The 21,439-nt window shown below is 47.7% G+C and overlaps 1 protein-coding gene across 1 annotated transcript; it reads left to right on the top strand.

The window, feature by feature from the left end:
• Positions 1-8,088: 8,088 nt before the first annotated feature.
• Positions 8,089-19,674, top strand: HEY2 (hes related family bHLH transcription factor with YRPW motif 2). The gene is made up of 5 exons (XM_056344579.1): positions 8,089-8,328; positions 9,520-9,598; positions 9,705-9,788; positions 12,429-12,510; positions 17,463-19,674. The coding sequence occupies exons 1-5, from the start codon at positions 8,246-8,248 to the stop codon at positions 18,140-18,142; spliced, it is 1,008 nt and encodes a 335-aa protein (XP_056200554.1). The 5' UTR covers positions 8,089-8,245; the 3' UTR covers positions 18,143-19,674.
• The last annotated feature ends 1,765 nt before the right edge of the window (positions 19,675-21,439 follow it).

Here is a 21,439-nt window from a genome sequence, read left to right as displayed (position 1 = left end):
AGTTTTCAGCTAAAAAATCATTCTGTGGTCAAAAACTATGCAACAGTGACTAAGGTAGAAGCTGGAAGAAAGAAAACATAAAATAACAACATCTGTTTCATCCTTAACGCTAGGAGAAGAACACCCTGGGACCTCATGGTGTTTTGGCTGGGGAAATGTCCGTTTGCTGTGGGTCCAGAAGGGTCACAGGCCTGAGGGAGTGGTGCCAGCCACCCCAGGTCCTGCAATGGAACCCCAAACGGGAACTGCACAGATCCAAAAATGAAATCTCTGCTCCTTGCAAAGGTAAGCACCAACACCCGCGCAGATCCAATGAGCACCAAAAGCAAAGTCCTCTCACAGAAATCGTAAATGTTCTTGGGTTAACATCTGCCCTAAAAAATAAGACACAAGAAAACAACTTACCAAGCAAAAGAAAGCATTTAGCATTTTGGAAAGCCTTCAGTCTGCATGGAATTTTTTCGTCTCTTGCACCACAAAGAACAGTGAACACTTTTTAAGTCACTGACAATTAGTCTGACATGTCCTCAGAACTGCAGAGAAGAGATTTCCTCTTGAAGAGAAAGTCTGATCTTTTTCCTGTAATATGACATATTTATTTTCAACTGTATATAAACAAAAAAAATGATACACAGAATAAAATTAATCATAAAGATGTTAAACTAAAATACTACCAAAGTAATATAACATTTTGAAAGAGAAAAATATTTATCACCATAAATCAAAAATACCTTGACAGAATCCTTTTCTTTTAGAAGTGAGAAGAAAATTGGAATTAGGCCCAGCTCCTACAGAGAGCTCTTCAATTTCTGTATTGAAGCAAAAGTCATATTCAGTCAACACAGGTTTTCCTGATTAAGCTCAGCAGGATCAAATGCGATATTAACTAAAGAATCACAAAAATACTGCTTTAGGCACAGGCAGCTATAAGAGACAAGACTGATCACAACCAAGACAGAGGCAATTTCTCTCCGCCAGAAAATGAGAGTGATTGACAAAAGGGAACTTTTTGCAATTTAGAACAACTGTTCTCTGCATGGACACACACTCATGGCAGTATTTAAAACTCTCAGTTTGGGGGAAAACAGTTTCTCTCTTTGGCTTAAGTTCCTGATCCAAACTCTTCTGTGGTGGAAGACTCTGGCTCTTGACTGGATTTACGCCTGCTTAATTTGGGTATAAATTTTACCAGCTGAGTATTCATTTTGACCCTACACATTTTATTGCAGAAATTTGCAAGATGTTTTCATTAATAATATTCTTTTTCCAGAGATCATAGCTTCTTCTACTGACAATCAGATGTTTAGTGTGTCCTTTTATTTATCTAGCTTCATGGGATCTCTAGTTTCAGGGTCACTTCCAGGTGCCAACAATGACTACTGTAACTGAAGAAGCTCATTAAAATACCATGGATCTAGCCAGAATATCTGGGGTTGCTTACTTTTGTTATATGCGTAATCTATATACAGGAGTATTTTTAGGGCATTAGGTGATGTGCTTTATTATCAACAGCTAGGTTTGAAGCCTGAAGATGATACACTATTTTCTCTCATAAATAAAACTCAGCTAACATCACTGCTGTTTCCTTAGCACTCCCTGAAAATTGGTTCCTTCCTAACTCTCTGGAAAGCATCTTGTTCTTTATTTTAAAAGAACAACCAACAACAAAACTCAAATAATGACAATTGTCCAGTTTCTGGCAACCAAAAAGCACAAAAGAAGTCCCATTTGGAGTGAAAACTTTCAAGAAAGAAAAGAAAATGTGGAAAAAAGCTGACTAAAAAGAAGGAACTAAAAAAGGCAGAATTCCTTTTGTCCAAAACCTACTAGGTTTTGATAAAAGTAATTCAAGAAGGTCCCCATTTTCAACACAAGTTGTGTTTATCTAGCCTTGCCAGTTACTAGCAAGTCAAACCACGCTTCAGCATTGTGACAATTTATTTAAACAGAGATGAGTTTCAACGAGAAAACTGTGCTTACGTGCTCATTTTTACAAGTACTTTATTTCCAGTATAGTAGAATCATTTTATTATTGCCAGAGCTCTATGGATTTTAAAAGAGCTACCTCTAAAATAGATTAAAGTTCATAATTTGTGTTATGCAGAAAACATGAGACTAGGTTCTGTATATTTTTGTGAGGTAATTAAGTGGCCTGATTTCCATTAATAAAGAAAGTGCCCTAGTTCCCATTAACACCATTGAAGCCGTTCATTAAGATGACTAAAGTTAGAGACTCCTTAAATCTTGGCCCATAGTCTTTGAAGAAAACACAGAGCCAAAGCCAAGGAGATGTTCAGTGAAAGTTTAAAATGCACAATGAGGCCCTAATTCTCTGCTGCTGCGTGTCTCCTGTGGTCATGTACAGCTGGGTACAGTCCTTGTAAAGTACTACCAGGCAAGAATTTTGCACATGTGTAGAAAATCTAGACCTGGCTTTTGCAGAACATATATGCTGAGTATCAGGCAAAATGCTGCAGTTACCAAGACTCTTTGACACAATGACTTTAAACTATTAGCAGGCAATTACTATTTCCATTTTACTGATAGGGGACTGAAATAGAGAGGCAAAGCAAGCTAGGCTAGATGAAAATGCCCAGGAAAATTTAATGGAGTTAATTTTCAGAGTGGATTAGTTAAACCACAAACAATTCTATGTAGACATCCATTCAAAACTAAAGCTGCTTTTGTTCTGTTCAATGTTATTTTATTCTGAAAGTGAATTAATTTAAATCAAATTGCAGCCAGTTCTGTTGTGAATAAGAGCATGCAAATTGAGGTTCAATACAGTTCACAGGCACTTTTAATTTACACTTTTGTTAATTTAATTAATTGTCCTGAGCTCACATAGAAAGTGTGCCAAGGTGCAAAGATTTAAGGATAAGGCTCTTCAACTGCAGAGTTTGTCCTCTCCAACTAGCCCTCCCCTTGGGGTGCTGCTCAACTGTCACTAGACAGCATAGCCCTGGATCCTTGATTTTGTGTGAACCAGAGGAGGTATTTCTGTCTTTTCCTGTCACCTACGATGTAGTGACAGCTCTCAAGGCGAGCATTTCATGTATTTAATGGGAGGACTGGACAAACCTGCAGCACCTATTGACTAGGGGCCAGGGGGAAGCGCTCGACCCAGGAAGGTGCATACATTGACCTCTGTAGGCACTGAAAGCAGAGTAGTAGTGTGACATATCACAGGGACGCGGAGTTATGTTTTCAGTGGTCACCCTAAAAACTTGATAGCTTCACTACTTTACCAAGATCAGATTTGCAGAGGTGTGACTCAATGATAAACATTAAAAGATGTCACTGAGGATTTATAAATGCACACTGAATCTTCCTTCCTTCCCACTCATTTTTTTAAATCATATTCAGCTTGAAATTTCAGTTTCTTGCAGCAAGCCTCTGTGCAATTTTTATACTTCCCAAAATTGAAGTAAGTTGAAGTAATCTACTGGAGAGATTGCATCCAGCTCAGGGCAGTGCAATTCTATTGGTATCTACGCAGTTATTGTCATACTACAGCAACCACCTATTGACCCATTGGCAAGAGTCCTACAGCCCAACTAATAGTCAAATATTCCTCCACGGTACAAAAAAGCATGGAATGCCGTGCATCCACGTCCACCCGTGTGCAACCACTGTCTAGGCAAAGTCACACGTTTTAAGGTCTCTTCCACCTTTTTTGAGCATTATTTCCTTCAGCTTCATAACACATGGTTTCCTCAGTTCTCTGCTCTTTCTTCAGTCTGTCAATCCCACTTTGGTATGAATTTAGCCAGAAATCATCGTAACCTTTTAGTTACAATAACATCAGAGAAAAAAAAAAAAAGAGGGAAAAAAAACAAAAAAAAAAACCCAAAGAAGGGTTTTTCTCTCTGTTTTCAACTTTTTCTGGCAGTTAATGATTAATTCATCAAGAAAAAAGAAAATACATCGTTATTGTCCATAGTCCATAAATGTGGATTGACTGTTCTTAGAGCTTCCTAACAGGAGAAAGTATCTTAAAAGTAATAGAACCGTTATCCCATACAGAATGAAGGAAATGGGATGCAAACGTTTGTTTAGGAAGGAGAGGGTAAAGTATAAAAAAGCAGCTCTAGATTAAAAGTTTGAGTCTCTTCTGCGGCCAGTAACGAAACTCGGGACAATCTTGAGTCGCATTGAAGAGAGCTGCTGGGTAAAACTTCAGTTCCTTCAGGAGGCCACGCTCTTCTTTAAAACGTTCTTTAAAACTCCTATTTAATCGTAAATGTCTCACTGCTACCTAAAATGGGTAATCCTGAAATCTCGAGGAAACGGCAGATTCTTTTTGGGAGACGGGACGCGGGGGCAGGGGAGGGGGGGGGGCGTTTTAGACAAGAGTAGCTTCTCCACGGGAGCCGGCTCTATAGATGTAACGAGAAATGCCCTGCTTTCCTTATTTCGGTAGCCACTTCTCGGAACCCCTCGCCCTTCAGCCCCTCGCGGGGGGCACCGGCCCCACCGGCCGCCTGCGTCTGGCTCCGTCCCACAGCCGCTCCCAGGCCCCGGAGCTGCTCCGAGCTTTTATTCGCACCAGGTTTTTCAAGGGGGGGGAAAAACAAACCCAAACCAAGCCGAGGAAGGGAGGGAGAGGGAGCTGCCCGACCTCCGCCCCCCCCCCCCCCCCCCCGGCCGGCCGCCGCGGCGGTACAGGGCGCCTGCGGCCGGGTAACCTCCCGCGGAGCCGCTGCCGCCAGCCGGGGCTGCCTCTCCCGGGGGAAAAGCTGCTCTGGGGTCTCCGGGGAGCGAGGGTCTCCGCTAGACTCTCTCTCTGCCGGCGGTGGGTGAGGGCGGGGGCTGCCCCGGGGCCCCGCGGCTCTCAGGCGGGAGGCAGGGAGCGCCGGCGGGCTGCGGCAGCCGGTCCGGCTTTTTCCCTTTGGAGGGAAAAATACCGGGGAACCGAGGAAGATGCATTTCTCTGGGCTTCAAATGCATGCCTGTCAACGCTGCTTGCTGCTAGCAGAGCGGGTAATCCCACCGTAGCAAACGCTCCGCGGAGCCACGCTTGACGGGGCCATGGGAGAAGGACGCATTTCCAGCCGGACCCAAGGAAAACACGAGGCTTCGCCCCGCGACGGCGGCTCCCCGGGGGCGCAGGGCCCGCCGCACCCCCTGCCCGGCCCGTGGGTATCGGTGCTGGTCCTGCCCGCCGGGGGCCGGGGAGCCCCCCCTGAGCCCGGAGCCCCCGCCTGCCGCAGCGCACCTGCCGCGGCGGGAGAGCCCGGGACCTGGCGGGGTGCGAGCGCCCGACTTCCGAGCTGCGAGCCGGGAAAGCCTGTAATTCCTCCCCCAAGGAGCAGGTAGATCTTAAAAAAAACAAAACAAAAAACCCCAACCAAAAACAACCAAAAAAACCAACCACCAATAATAAAAATAATAATAAAACTAATCTAGGCAAAATGAAAACAGCAATCGCTTCTAATATTACGAGCTTCTCGGAGGAGGGACTTCAGCAAGGTTGCCAGAAGGATTTAGTAGCCGGATCCACGACAAACAAAGCAGACATAAGCTCTGCTCCGGGAGGTAAACATAGGATGGCTCAGGTTTCTGTAGGAGAAAAGCACAGGAGACTGATGCCCCCGGGGGGGGGGGGGGGGGGGAAATGTCGTGAGGCAGCAGGAACTCTTTCCAGAGTGAGCAGAAATTACAAATCCAGCGGCACCGAAGCGTGACATTAAAGATTTCTGTGCAAAACCCCGAGACAGCTCTGAAACGCTCCAATATCCCCGGATGATTAACGTGTTTTAGCGGGGATGCAGACACCCACCCTCGAGCCTGTTGCCTCCCATTCGAAGTGTTTGCAGGCGCATCGAGAGCAGCTACAGCCCGAGCAAGGTAACACGGGCTTTAACTGCCGAATCTCGCCCCCCTCGGGAAGGCGATTTCTGCGGCGGGGGCATCGTCTCCCGGCCGCTCCCGGGGAGACCGGCCGAGACTCCCGGGCGGCGGCGGCAGCGGGCCCGGCCCTCGCAGGTCCCCCCGTGTCGTTACACCACAGGCAACGAAGGGAAGTTTTCGGTTTGGGGTTTTTGTTTTGGTTTGTGGTTTTTGGTGTGTTTGTGTTTTGTTGGGTTTTTTTTGTTTTGTTTTGTTTTGTTTTTAATCTAGGAACGCCGGCGCCGAGCAGTAAAATTGCTGAGTCTGCTCCCAGATTTCTAAAGCGCTTGTGCTTCGAATTGCAGTCGGGCGCCGCAGGCTGCTCCTGCTATTCCACTTCTCCTGAAAAGTCCCGATACTTTTGGGGGGCTTTTTCGGTCAGATCCTATCAAAGGGACCATTGTGGGGAATGCGTCCCAAGCTCCCGGGAGCTGCCTTTGCCTTTCCCGCGGGCGCTCCCTTCTGTTGTTCTAAGCAGCCGCGGAGCTTTTAGTAACTCTGCAAACACGGGCGTGAAAAGGATGTCCCGGTAGGGCAATGAGGCATGAAATCCCGCTGTTCCTTTACATAGTAGCAACATGCACATGAAAGAGCAAAACACCCGACGTGCCACCAAGTACAATTGCATAGATTGGAGGGTGTTAGCGGGAAAAAGAGCTAGCGCCTGTTTCTCTTTCGGCACGGCCCTTTCTCTCACGCACACCCGCCAACGAGCCAACCAAGCCACCTGTACCTGCAGCAGGATTTAACCGAGCAGAAAACTGAGTCACTGGCACCATCGGCTGCTAAATATAAGGCAGCCGAGGCAGAAGCGGCCTTGGCGCTGCTGAGCGGAGCCGGGCCGGGAGGGTGCTCGCTCCCCCCCGGCGCGCCGAGCTCGTCAGCCTGTCCCCAAAGGACGGAGCCATCGCCCCCTCCAGCTGTCCTTTTCCCCCCCCGCGACCCGCCGGTCCCCTCTCCCCCGGACCGGCGGGGCACGGTGGCCTCGGCGCCACGGTGAAGGTGGCGAGGCCGCGCCGCGCCCGCGGGGAGCCCGCCCGCCGCCTCGGCGTCCCGCGGCCGCGCCGGCATCTGCCGCCCGCGCCTCCCCCCGGCAGGTGCTGCTGCCGCGCTCCCCGGAGCCGTGGCCCGGGGCGGCCGGGCGGGGCGGCGAGGGGCTGCCCCCGGGGAGCGGTACCGCTGCTTTCGCGCCCCCCTGCCTGGCCGCCCGGGGCTGCAAGTCCTCCGGGCCGCCGAGGGACCCGCGGCTCCGTGTCCCCCCCGAGAGAACACTGGGGTGCCCAGGCTGGGCCGGCCCCGCAGCGCGCCCGCCGCCCCCGGCCCCTCTCGGCCAGCGCCCCGGCAGCGGGGGCGGGAGAAAAACGTCCCTGGGAAAGTGGCAAAGGGGAGGGAGCGGGGACGGGCAGACGGGGACAGTCACCGAAAGTGAAGGATTAAATTTCTGCGGAGAACATACCCATACCGCTCCGAATGTATTTGTCAGGCATCCGGAATTTGAAAACGCAAGACAAACTCGGGGGGGGGGGGGCGGAATCCCAAACAAAAGCAAAACAAAACCCGCCTGCCACAGAGCCTCCGGTAACCGAGCCGCTAAGCTTCCTCCAAGTGCTTTCCAGCAGGGATTATCGCCGTGCTTGGCTCCCGTCCCTGCAAGTGCCCGCCGCCCCGCCGGGAGTCCTGCGGGACGGGGCGGACGGGGCCGCTCGCCCGTCCCGACCGGGATTTATACCTTTCCCGGGATTTACACAGCCCTCAGACCCTCGCTCGTGTGCCCTACAAGACACCCCGAGGCATCAGGAGCGGCGCCCAGGGCTGGCCGCCACCGCCGGGGGTTTTTCAGAACGGGGCTGGGGGGGCTGATCCGGCTCGGGGCTTACGGGGCAGGGGCAGCAAGGCACCCCCAAATGCCGGGTGGGATAGCGGGGCGATCCTGGCGGCACGGGAGGGCTGGGACCCAGATGCCGCTTCTTCCCCCCGAAGGACGGGCCCCGAAGATGCCCCAGAGCCCCGCGTCTCCCCCCACCCCCCCACCCCGTGCCGGGGGCATCTGCCCCGTTCGTCGCCCCGCCTGCCGCGGACCGAGGGCGGCCGGGCCCCCCGCGGAGCAGCCGCCTGCTCGTCCGCGCCGCTCCGCGCCTCCGCGGTGGGCGGCCCCCCCTGCCGCCAGCCCCGGCGGGGCGGGCCTTGCCGGGGGCGGGCCGTCGGGCTTGAGGCTGTGCCGCGGCGTGGGAAAGCGCCTCAGAGAGGGTTCGCTCTGTTGGCGGTGCGGAGCCGAGCCGAGCCGGACCCCCCCCGGATTTATTTATCTCTGCCCCCACTTCGGCTATAAGCTGCGCGGCGTCTTGCGCCCGCGATGAAGCGACCTTGCGAGGAAACTACCTCAGACAGCGACATGGACGAGACTATAGACGTGGGGAGTGAGAACAACTACTCGGGGTAAGTGGGGCACCTCCAGGCCACCGGGGCTGCCGTCCCCGCGGGCGGCGGGAGCCGGGACGCGCCCCGGGATGGGGCAGAGCGCGGGGGAAACCCGGCTGTCTGGTCGGGGGGGTGGGGTGGGTGGGGGGAGCTCCCCGAATGCGAAGGTTGCGGTTTTCTCCCCCGTCCAGGTTAGCTAGCAGCTTGTTGATAACCCTCCAAGAATTTGTCCCGCGGTGTCGCTGCCCGAACCTCGAAATTCTGCGGAGCACGCAAGCGGCTTGTGAGCCACCAGGCTGCAGTTCATTAGCTCCGCTTAATTTGCCAGTTTCAATCAGATCTCTTTCCGAAATAGCTCCTGAGCGGGCCGAACGACCGAAGGGAACTGGCGCCAGTGGGAAATGAGCTGTGGGAAGTAAGCAGGGATCCACAGTAGCTGAATGGTAACTCCTGCCAGCCCGGTGTGCGAGCTGGGGGTGAGCGGTGGTGTTTGCCAAGGAGGGCTGGCCTGGGAGCTCTGCGGGTCTCGGAGCTGCTCTTCAAAGCTGCTCTTGCCAATTTAGAGGCACACGAACCAGAGCTCCATCTCATCTGCATCAGTGGCTAAAGGAGTATTAAAAGCTACTGGATTTATGGTTTCTTTTTTGCTTGCTCTGGATGAGATAAAAGCCTTTTTGTACCCTCGGGTAGTGTAGTTTTAAAAGTGAGTTTTGAATTCCGGTCCTCGTGCAGGACAAGGCAACATACCCGGGTTGGGCAGCTGGCTTTGTACTTGAGCATCTATTGACTCGTGTAGCAACGGACAGGAATGTCAAAACTTACAGGCCAGGCAGAGGCTGTGGCATCGGATGCGTGTACTTACCCCTGCTGTTAGCATAGGTATGGCTCACATGGTTTTGGACTCAGTTCTTCAGTTTGTATTTGGTAGACAGGACTTTATATGCAAGGAAAACAAAATCCACTGCACTGGACAGTGAACTGTCTCCAGAAAGGAACTTTATTTTCAACAGAGTGTTCCATTAATTCAAAATATATGCTGCAGCAATCAGAAATGAAATGTCGGTTTAAAGATACTGTGCAGTGCAAAGCACATCTAAGCATTGAAAACGGCATGAGAGGCACTATGCGTACTTAATATGGTGACCTAAGGTGTCTTCAAAGAGCAGAATGAAGTTGTGCAACACCTGACATACTTTTATTATTTCACAGGCAAAGTAATAGTTCTGTTATTCGATCAAATTCCCCAACAACAACATCTCAGATTATGGCCAGAAAGAAAAGAAGAGGGGTATGTTGCATTTAATTCTTTTCCCGTGTGATAATTTGCATGTGTGCTGTGATTTTGCCCTTCAACATTTTTTATAAACTTAATGTGTTTTTTTTTTTGGGAATAGATAATAGAGAAAAGGCGCCGTGATCGTATAAATAACAGTTTATCAGAGCTGAGGCGGCTTGTGCCAACTGCTTTTGAAAAACAAGTAAGCCCTTTTTTTTTTTTTTTTTTTTTTTTAAAATCCTGTATCTCATCTGGCAATGTTAGTTCTCTTGTAAAACTCATTAAAATAATATTGTATGTGTCCTGATCTGGCACAAAGCAGGCATTTCAACAAAATGCTTTGTTGTGGCAAAACTATTAGAAACATAATTCATTATAAGGCTGAAAAACATTTCCATTCTTTGGCTTGTTTTTCCCTTAAGGGTAACTGTGTTCATGTTGCCTCTGTTCTTTCGATGAATTCCAGTAGTGGTTTTGTTAAAAATGCGTTTTACTTCATATTTACAAAAAAACCCCAAACCCACCACAACTCCCCCAAACCTGTATGTCAATTAGCCTTCTGTCTACATCTTTAGATATAACCTCCTTTGCCTCTACTTTAATAAAATGTTAGTTTTTAATGTATAATTTCAGTTGCAAACTAATCAATCCGGTTTCCTGAAAAAGGAATGGACAGCCTGGATTATTCACATTTTAAAATGACTCTTTAGAACCAGTGCATTAGGAGAGGGCATAGGCCCATGTCATGTGAGCTGGTGAAGTCAGTGATACGTTCAAAGACTTTCGGTGAGAAGGCTGAAGGATCCAGCTAACTTTGGTTCAGCTCCATGGTCATGAAATCACAGACCAAAAGCTTAGAAGGCAGCCTGTCCTCTAAGAAAGGACGTCATTCAAATCAAATTATTTATTTCCTTTTCCATCTTTTGATTTTTATTTTTGGGGCTTTGATTCAATATTTGGTTTTGTTCCTGTTTTGCTGGATGTATCTGAAGAGCTATGGATATGTGCAATCGATACTACATTTCAATAAGAAGGAACCAACTGAAAATTAAGAACTTGACTTCCTTATCATAGCAAAATAAAATACAGAAAGTAAAATTTTAAAACAGGATTGCAAGATGCTGAATGTCACTGGGTAACTGCATGACAAGCACCACACTGTATTAGGCCTGTTACATCTCTGGTCTGAACAAAATCTGGCTAAAAAGAAATTTTCAGTAATGTAATCCCAGTGAGAGCATCACTTGCAATCTGCTTTTATTAACTAGCAGTTGTAACTGTACCCTCACATACGTTCTGGCAAAAGAGAGTGACAGAGGTATTTTCAGCTAGATAAACAGGGGCAAGAGACAACAGTTGTTTGTCCCATTTGATTGTTTACTTCTTGAAACCCACAAACATTATAAAACAAGTCCTACAGAGCCTTTGGAAATTGCCCAGCGCCATGCAGTTTTTAGCTATTAGTCACTCTCACTGAGATGGCTTGTACTGCGTCTATGGAAAAGATGAAGTCTGAGAAAACTACAGGATGTAGTCATATGTAAAATGGGGACTTCTGACCAAAAATTCACAAGTGCCCCAACCTCTGTACGAGGAAAATGCTGAAAGCCTAAGTGGTTTGAAACAAATGTATTAGTGTAAAAATGAGCGCACGCAGCATTTTGTTCAGAAAGCCCCGCCATTTCTCTGCAGTGTGCCAGGGACAAAGTCATCAGTCCTTTTCCTGCTCCTTGACATTCAGCTCACTGAAGTTTCAAAGTTGGAGGTTTAGTTTCGCTTCCGCCTCCCTTCCTCCCTCCCCAAATCACAGCTCTGCTCTCCAGAGTCCGTTGCAGAGATTAGTCCTGGCGAAGCGGGGCTGCAGAGGAGGGTGTAAGTCTCACCGAATTTGCACATGTGCAACCTGGGTGAAGCCAGCTGAGGGTGCAGGACGGCCCATGTCAGTGAGGTGGCCCAGGTGATAACTAAGAGAAAAATCTGGCTTGCAGAACGTGATTGCCCAGGGTCTGAAGTTTGTGCAGCCCTGGTTTTAACTGATGCCAAGGGATGATCTCTTGCGCTGCAATAACATTTGCATGGTAAACTCAGTCATCTGGGCATGCTCGAGATATTGAAGGGAATGCTACCATGCAAAATAGTTATATCGATAGGTTAATATATTAATACTACCCTTTGAGTTACATTTTATACTTTTCCAGCACCTATTCTAGCTCTGTGAACCACCCTTGGTAACAGAAAATATTTTTATTGACAGAGGAGCCAAACTCTTTCACAGTTTTAGCTTCATGACCCTGCAAACTAGGCCTCTTGCTAACTTAAAATACTGTGGACTGTGTGGTTGTTTTCTCAGTCGAGAATGAGAATAGAATACTCAGCAGCTAGACGACATGTCCGGTTAAGAAAGAGGGATACTTCTGGGTGTGTGTCCACAGGGACACCTACTGGTAAGAGCAGAAGGAAAATGTTGCAGCAAGGTTGTCATCGATAGCTGTGCAGACCTGTCCTGCCAGATCTCCATTTGTGTTTGTTGTTAAAAAGAAAGTCCAGAAAGTTACGTACGTCTCTCATTTCGTGAAGGTGTCATCTCTGCACTGTCTTCAAGGCCAGAGCTACGCTGAGCCTTAGTAAAGCAAAATTGCTCTGCTGCTTGCATCACTAGAGAGGAGACAGCATTAGTCCTTAGACAAAGTCTGGGAGGCAGATGCTCACAAAAGAATTAAGCCGAGAATGTCCTAATGATAGGGGAAATTGAAACCATAAGGCTGAGCTCAGTGGAAAGTATATCAAATTAAAGTTTCAAGTACTTGTAAGCCTTTATTTATATGAGTCTCTTATCTCGAAGGGATCCGCCAAATTAGAAAAAGCGGAAATACTGCAAATGACAGTAGATCATCTGAAGATGCTGCAGGCGACAGGAGGTAAAGGTAAGGAGCCGGCAGTTTCTTTTCTAATATTTGTGGAAATCTCAGCAAAAAAAGTGCTTTGAGGGGCTGTGATAGGCGTTTCCAGATTAAAGGAGTGGAAATCAATGCTAATGGCAGGATTGAACTCGTGGGAAAGAACTACTGGGACAAAAGAAGCACTTGACCCTGGGCTTGTGTTTGCTTTCATAACACTGTGGGAGTAAAGGCTTCATTCACAGGCAGCCCAGTCAGAGATTTGTTTGGGGTTTCCAAAGAGCACTGAGATCTGCACAGGGAGACAAAACAAATACACAAACACCAAACATAAACAGGAGGTTTGTGGCAACAATTGTGTAGCACAAAACCGATGCTAAACCCCATTATCCAGCATCTATACCAAAGGAAGTGGATGAAGAGGAACTTTCATTATTGTTTATGTATTTTCTTTGTTCTGGAAAGACTTTTAAATGCCAGGTTAGACCATCTCATTCACCAGAACAAAACCCAGTCTTGCTCTGTGCAGCTCCAGGTATCTGGTAAAACAGATAAGCAGAGGGCTAGCAGTGCTCTCTGCACTCACGTGTGTATACTGTACCGGTGTGTCAGAGCTCTGAGGAGCTCCCTGTTAGTGGGTGCTGGTGTGATGCAGGGGCTGCACTGGCTGACCCACTAGATCAGCCGACTTGTGGGAACTGAGCTTGCCTCACTTGTGCAAGCTGACAGTCCCAAGGCTGGAGGCCAAATGATTTCAGCCATTCTGTGTAGTCATGATTTTGGAACTTATTTGGAGTGAAAAACCTGCTGGCCTTCTGTAAGCACGGTCCCATGTCCTGTGCCATCGACCATGATTATGGTTCAAATTGTTGTAATGGAAACCAGCCAGTGTTTCATTGACCCACTATGCCATATAGGTAAAGGCTAGAAAAGAATCTGCTGCTGCTGCCTCTCTTCCTTTTTTGATTATAATTTTTAGCCTATGATTGAATTACCGCTCCTCTCTGTACCTTGCAGCGATTACAGAACTCAACTTATAATCAGTGCGTGCTTAACAACAGATGGTCATAGGAAAGCATGTTGAAGGCTGGCATTCTGTTATTTGTGAAAATTAACACCGAGCAGACATATGTATTTCCTTAGGTGTTAAGAGGCTTTTGCTAAGAGTCCACTTAAGCTTAAAATTTATGGGTAACTTGTTCTATAAGAGGTGAAAGGAATTTTATCGCCCTTCAGGCATGCCTCTTGATTCCTCGGGAAATGTGCAAAATTTAAAAAAGAAGTTAATTTTTATATCTTTAAAATGTCCTTTAAAACCCACTATTTAGTTGGTAAAGCTATGCTACTGAAAGTTATGAAACGCCAGAATTGATCATGCTTTTGCAATCTGAATTCAGATCCTCTGCGCGTGTGCGTGACGGTGCCACCTCTAATTGCATGGACTCATGCTGGCTTTCCACAAGCTCTGTCTCGCTTGGTGCATGGGGCGAACAATGCTCAGCTGCTGAGGGAAGGGGTGGCTGTTTCACTTCACCCTCCCCACGTGATGCACAGCTCAGCTATCCAAACCTGACCCTCCTTCATGCTGCCCACCGTTCCCCTGAAAAGCTGCAGCAGCGCTCACCCCTCCGACGTCCACCCCAACAGTGGGAGGGCCAGGAGGTGAACCCAGTCAGAGGCCTAATTTAATAGGAACCCTCCTCCCGCTGCCTCCCTGCCCAAAAAAAGTATGTGGAGGATTATTTTAAAACTGGGTCAGGTCAGGTGGCCCAGCTACTGGGGCAGGGGACGAAGCGCCTGGGATGGGAGCTGCTGGATGGAGAGAGGTGTTGGCAGAGCCCTGGCCTCTGGCTGTGGCCAGACAAGGCGGATTTTGTTCGCAGTCCCAGGTCCTGCAGTCTTTTCCTTGGTCTGCCACCGCCGCCATACCTCTCCTTGCCCTGGCCGACACCACTGTGCCTGTGGCTGCCGGAGGAGGGTGCGGGGAGGGACAAAGTCTCAGGGTGCAGGGAGAGGCGATGCCAGCTTATACCCACATCCACCTTCCACACCGTGGTCCATAGTGGGGAATATCCTATTGCTTCACAAATGCTACAACTTTACCTTTGTCTTCTGACCCAGAGGTAAGAGTAAACTCACTGTGTGGTTTAAGAAACTTTAAGAAAAACAAGTTTGTGAGTTAGTACCAGGCAAACTTTAAGCCTGCATTTCTTACTTGCTTAATGTTTTACTTTGCAACCTAAAGTAACATCTTTTAAATATAATTTCCTTGAGTGTCTTCAAGGCAAATATATGTTTTATTTGTAAGTGTACTTATTCCCACTTTGTAACTCATCTTCTGAGCTAGAAACTTTTTTTGGATCAGCGAAAAAATTAGTTCCATCATTTCTCCTATGAACAAAAGCTATTATAGCAGCAGGGAGAAATGGGTCCTGCTACTTTTCTGCTCTCTTGCATTGAGGTCTGGGGAGAGCTCCATCCTTTTCCTCCTCATGCAGAAATTCCCCATGATGGGGAATGCCGGGGGCTAGGCAAGCTGGGGTGGAGTTGGCCACTGCTCAGCATGCTGACCCCAAAGTGGGCACGGCAGAAAAAAACCCAAGTAGCTCCTTGTCCTTTCGCTGCTTCTCAGAGCTTCCCAGGCAGGCTGCTGCCTCTGAAGTCCTGTGTGGACTCTGCATTTCCACTGCCCTGATGCAGGTGCAGGCAATGGTCTCCTGTTCATGTCAAGTTATTGCTTTGGCCTGAGGCCAGGGCTTTTTGCTGACCATGCAAGCAAGCACAGGGGAGGAGTAATTTGTCAACAGTGAGTCGCTTGCTGGGACCTTGGTATGGTTTTATTGCAGCTTCACTGCAAATTCAGCTTGGGTGACTGACACTTGGGTCAGCAACATGAGTTACTATAGCTCAAATGACTTAGCCTGTGTGCAGAGCAGGTGGGTTACCAGGATAGCTGAAGTAAAACCAAGACTTCCCATTTGCTACAAAACACTGGTGTGTACATGTGTGGGTGGTGGTGGAAGATGTTATTGGGTTTTGGGAAGAAACAAGAAACAGCATTTTTAATTCTCTGAAGGAGGAAGCCAGCAAAGGGAAAACCTGGAAAAGATAACCATAAAAATCAAAACATAATGGAGCCTGGGAGTCCCAGCTCTCATCTCCCCTCTGTTTTCATGTCTCAGCCACCACAGGAGACTGAGAAAGAGCCAGGATCACCAGGGCTTTGGGACGGCTCGTCACAGAGCCAGAAGCTCAGACTCAGGGGAAGCTGGTGACAACCACATCCCCCATGTCTCCTCCGGTCTAGAGGGCGGGAGGCCAGGAAGCCCTGGCTTGAGGCACACGCTCTCAGGACTCCCAGGCTGGTTGACTTGTGGCCAAAGCCATGAGGGGGTTTTGGCTGTGCATCAGCCCCTCTGAAGCCACTGGAGGTCCTGGAACCTCCAGTGTGGAGGCCGTCCCCACGCCAGGCTGGTTGGCACTCAAGCAGGTACCCTGCTAGCTTGCCAGTGCTGGCCTGCCTGGCGTTTGTTTCTCAGGAATTCACTCAAAGCGCGGCGTTTCCACAGATCGCTTGGTCACAGTGCACCTGGCAGGAAAAAAGCTGGGAGGAATCGGTGCTTGCTGACATGAGTCCCCGACCCCTCACGCTCACTGACCTGCTGGCCAAGCCAGTGTTTCTCTCAGGTTTTATACAGCCTCAGATGAGCAAGGTGGTCTGCAGCAAAAGCACAGTCATAATTTGGCAAGAAGGTGTGTATAGCTTGTGGGGGATTTGGGACATCTATAAATGTGCCCAGGTTAATTCTATAATATGGACGTGCAGTGACAGAAACACTCCTTTCTAGCTTGAAAGTTGATACAAGTGAAAAAAGTCATCTAAGGTGCCAGCATTTTTCAGCAAGACAGAGATGATTCCATGCCAGAGAGCACAAGGCCTAATGCAGGTATTGCTGTCACATTCCTCCGTAAGTAAGGGCACTTGATCTTCATATACTAACAGACATCACAGTCACACCTACTTAAAAATTTTCACTGAAAGCAAGACAAAAAAGCACTGTGCCAGCTTGGGAGTGGAAAGGACATTATTCCTCCCAAGGAGACTACTTTTAAACTAAGATAGGAAAATTCCAAAAACTGGAATAGGTTTTTGTGGTTGAAAAGCTACAACTTAAAACACTAGACTTGATGCTATACTCTTTTAGAAAGGGAGTATCTTCTCATGTGCATTTAATAAGAGTGGTTTGTTTTTTTGTTTTTTTTCAAATTCTTTTTTGTCCTGAGCCTGTGGAGCTCCAGTTGCTGTCTGTTGAAATACCTCATGGGCCATATGACTGTCAGTCTTCCATCTCCAAATTAGCAATGGCATTGCATAAAACGTTTTCTCAGTAAAGCTTTTTATTGTGTGTGTGCAGAGTCATGACGAGATGTTTTTAGCTTGTAGTTAAGTAACACCGTATGTCATATTGTCTTAATGGCTCTGTGAAGTGGATGGGACCCCAGCAGCAGCTGCAACAAGTATCTCACAATGTCAAGAAATAGTCTGAGAGCATTTCGATGAATGCCAGTGTAGGGAAGAAAAGGCAGGGTAGTACATGCAAGCTCTCTGATCTCCAGCCCGTTTCTTTGTGTGGATAAATGTCTCGTTCACACACACACGGGCAGGATCAGTACTGCACTGCAGCAGCTTGCTGAGGAATTTCAGGAGAGGCATCATGTATCTTTTCAAGTATCACGAGTGCTTATGGACTTAATTCTTTTCATTTCTGTATTGTCTGCAAAAACAACTGCAGCCTATTGCATTACAGGGGTGGTCACACAAATAATTTACAGATCAGAGAACAGACTGTTAGCATCGCAAACCTTAACCTGTAAATGGGAGACCCAGTGGCTGAGTGAGGATGGGGTTAGCCGTGACACCTAACATTAGCTGGGAAGCTGGCTGGGCACTCAGCACATCTCTTGCCCTCCCTTTGCAGGTTACTTTGACGCTCATTCCCTGGCCATGGATTTCATGAGCATTGGCTTCCGCGAGTGCTTGACAGAAGTCGCGAGGTACCTGACTTCAGTGGAAGGTCTCGACACATCCGACCCCCTGCGTGTTAGACTTGTGTCTCACCTGAGCACCTGTGCCTCTCAGAGGGAAGCCGCCGCCATGACCTCCTCCATGGCCCACCACCACCACCCCTTGCACCCTCACCACTGGGCAGCTGCCTTCCACCACCTCCCGGCCGCTTTGCTGCAGCCGAACGGACTCCATGCCTCTGACGCCGCCCCGTGCAGACTCTCCTCAGACGTGCCGCCCCATGGCTCTGCCCTGCTCACGGCCACCTTCGCCCACGCCGATGCCGCCCTCAGAGTCCCCTCTGCTGGCAGTGTCGCTCCCTGTGTCCCTCCTCTTTCTACCTCCCTCTTGTCCCTCTCGGCTACTGTTCATGCCGCAGCTGCAGCAGCTACGGCCGCTGCCCAGAGCTTCCCCCTCTCCTTCACCAGCGCCTTCCCCATGCTTCCCCCCAGCGCCGCCGCCGCCGCCGTGGCTGCAGCGACGGCCATCACCCCTCCGTTGGCCGTGTCAACCACCGCCAGCCCTCAGCAGGCTGGCAGCGGGGGCAGCACTAAACCCTACCGACCTTGGGGGACTGAAGTTGGAGCTTTTTAAGTCCCCGCTCTCACTTCCCGGCCCGGCTCCCTCCTCTCCCTCGGCACACGTGCACGTGCCCACACCCCCACGTGCCCACACGCCCCCGTGCCCACACACCAGCCTCTGGGACACGAAGGGCCTGAGAGGTGCCGGCGAGCCCATGAGGAGCCCTCATCATCTCAGGCCTCCGAGAGGACATGGGGTGATTTCTTCTTCTTCTTCTTCTTCTTCTTCTTCTCAGTTTGTTTTGCTGGAGGCACCCTGAGGGACCAGCAATGGCTTTCGTAACAGCGTGACCATATCGGCATGTAGAGGTTTCCTGGGAAATACGTAGGAATACGTAGACATTAGAACTAATAATTCTCCAGCTATGCATCCTCGTTTGGCAGAGAGATGAGGGATTGCACCTACCAGGTCTCCCCAGGCTAGAAAAAGAGTTTGAATTTTCCTAAGTGCCTGACATTGAAAAAATAATAAATAAATAAAAAGATATATATATGTGTGTTCTGCTAAAACAAATAACATTGCACAGGGATGGAAATGATATGGGAGAGAGGCGAAATCCTGCATTCAACTTCAGAACTAGGATACCTTTCCAGGGAAGAGCGTGCTCTTGAAGAGGAGAGGGTTTTTTAGCCAAAAGATTGCCAAGGAAGAATGTTCACTTTGACAGGCTTAGTTCTTGCTTCCTTAGTTTGCTTTCTTTGTACAGACTTGCCAAATTGTGACATCTAGCATAGCATTGGTAAAAGCAATTATCTTATCAGTGCTGGGATTAATGAACGTTTCAGCACTGCCTGCAAGCCTTGAGGCACCCTTTCTTATGGCTAAAATATGGTGCTAGCTCATATCTGCACAAGCGGTGAATTTTTCATGCACCCAGAAGTAACCACCTTTTTAAAGTGTGCACACTCTGATACGGTTGATTCATGCCAATACAAGAGACTCAGTGTTGTAAGATTTCACATTAATTTATTTAGCTGTATTTGGACATTTACTTTTAGCTGATTCTGTGCAAGATCCCTCTTTTTTTTTCACTATCAGCTTCTGGGAGAATGATCACTCTGGGTATGAATGAAGTTATGGTAGGGACGATTTTTAAATTGGCTATTAACACGCCAACATTGTAATGTGGGTTTGATTCCAAACCAAAATGAATGTATTAAAGGGGATGTGAGTAAATTATTTTGTCAATACCCAGACAATTAGTGCTGCATAAAATGGTTTGCTTTCATTTTTTATTACAGTGACTTAAAATAACCTAAGTATTTTAATACATTCAGTCAAGAACTAGAGATTTTATGTAAAAAAAATTAAAAAAATAAAAATAAAACACAGCATGTATTATTATGCACTTGATTTCTCTGCTGTGTGGAGAAAGCAATAAGCATTGAGAATGTTAAACATTATGCAAAATATACTTTAAAATATTTGTTTTAAAAATACTGTACCTAGTCGGTCTTTTATGCATTACTTTGTTAACCTTTTTTCTATGCAAAAGTCTTTACATATCACTAATTAAACGAAGTCCCTTTTGACTGCGTTTTATGGATGATTTGTCGCAGTTTTTGTTTGCTCTTGAGGAATACTTGTTAACTCAAAGTCAGTTTTTGCCACTGGTAACAAGCTGCTCTGTCCTCTTCTGCTCCCCTTGCTCAGCCAGGAAGCCTGCCTTGTACAGTGTGCCCTGAAGCAGGCAGAAGAAAGCAGTCAGTAAAGCAGCATCGGTTTTCAGACTTGTAAACTGGTTCTGCACTGACAGTACACTTAATGGTACAAACCCATCTGCCCATACTGGAGAGCATCAAAAATCACTGGAGTTTCTAGGTTCAGCTTTCCTTCAGTTCCTCACTAAGGAGCTGTGCTCAGAGGGGGAAAATTTGAATATGCAATGATGTCATTAAATATCTGGACTGAGAGAGTGTAGTTTTACCTCCAATTGGGTATCCTAGTCTACCAGTTCTTACTGAGGTAATGGTTTGTTACTGCTTCATCTGAGACCTACCTGCAAAGCCTGTCTGTAGAAGGCATGTAAATCTTTGTCCATAAGTATGAGCACTGTCTTACATGTCTGAAAGACATTAGAAGATTATTATGCCCAAATAACAGCTGACAAGACTGAGGCACAAAAACCCACTACAACCTACAACCCTTCATCTGTCCCTGGAATGCAGCTGCAGCTCAGTGGCTCACTCCCCATCATCCCTTCCTCCCAAATGCTAAGCACGTAACCCATCCCTGCCTGCATCAGCCGGTGAGGTGGGATTGTAATTTGCCTGAACTGTCCCACGGAGAAAATGGACGAGGGAGGGAAGAAGGCTCACCACCCCTGCACTGTAACCATCCTTGATATTCTTTGAAGTTTTTTCTTGGTGAGGGGGAATTTGACGTTTTTTGATTTGGGACACAAATGCTGCACTGCTGTACCAGCATGTTTAGCAGCATTCAGTTCTGGTGCCCTTCATCTTCCCTATGAGCAGTTTGAAGTATAAAGATGATATTAGTGAGCTGGCAAGTAAAGAAAAATCGGGCTTTATTTACATGAAAAAGAGCAGGTTGCAACCCTACTTGACTTTAAGCTGTTAACTATTAACCTGCCCTCTAAGAACTAAGAACCTGGTAGGAGGTCTCCCATACATCCTATCTTGTTAAAAACTAAAAACGGGCAGCCCCTGACCTGGTTCCACCTAAGGGATTCAATCTAATCGATGTGCCCCAAAGCATTACCACTTGTTGCCCTAAATGCAACATTTTACCTCATTGTACAAAAAAAAAAAAAAAAAAAAAGTATTTTTGAGAAATATTTCTAAGAGACTGATGAAGGTGTACTTATTTTAGCATTCTGAAACAGCTCACCATGGATGGATTTGTGCAGCCTGTGTGCTTGGGCTTATTCCGTTTTTACTCTCATGAAAGGTGCCAGATTCATGGACGCTGAGTTGCTGATGTCTCCTCTATTTCTTGTTTTGTTGTCTTTTGTCTTGTTTTGATTTTTAGTCTGAGTCATCTAAAGGGACCAGGACATGAGGCAGGAGCTCAGCCTTTCATGCCTGTTTATTCCTAGCCTCTGTTGGGAATGGTACCTCTCTGAGAACGGATGAAGATTTGCCAAGTGAGAAATTATTGGAGAAGCATATCTCACAGGTGCTGTTGGAAAGACATCAGAGGGTAATAGCTTCTGATGGCTTTGGTTGTAGCTGTGCTAGCAGGTCAGAGCTGAAGGAGACTATGCAATTTTTAACACAGAGCAAGTGAAAGCTGTTTCCTTGGCGTAACCATGATCCAAAAGGTAGGACTCATGGCTGTGCATGCGCA

The sequence above is a fragment of the Falco biarmicus genome, chromosome 6 (assembly GCF_023638135.1).
Source record: "Falco biarmicus isolate bFalBia1 chromosome 6, bFalBia1.pri, whole genome shotgun sequence".
Classification (NCBI taxonomy): domain Eukaryota; kingdom Metazoa; phylum Chordata; class Aves; order Falconiformes; family Falconidae; genus Falco; species Falco biarmicus.
This window is presented reverse-complemented; position numbering and strand designations above follow the sequence as displayed.

Excerpts from the sequence above, each read along its gene's own strand:
- HEY2 (XM_056344579.1), top strand. The coding sequence starts at position 8,246 with ATGAAGCGACCTTGCGAGGAAACTACCTCAGACAGCGACATGGACGAG. Across the intron at positions 9,789-12,428 it reads CAACTGCTTTTGAAAAACAA|GGATCCGCCAAATTAGAAAA; the intron begins GTAAGCCCTTTT and ends CTTATCTCGAAG. Across the intron at positions 12,511-17,462 it reads GCAGGCGACAGGAGGTAAAG|GTTACTTTGACGCTCATTCC; the intron begins GTAAGGAGCCGG and ends CTCCCTTTGCAG.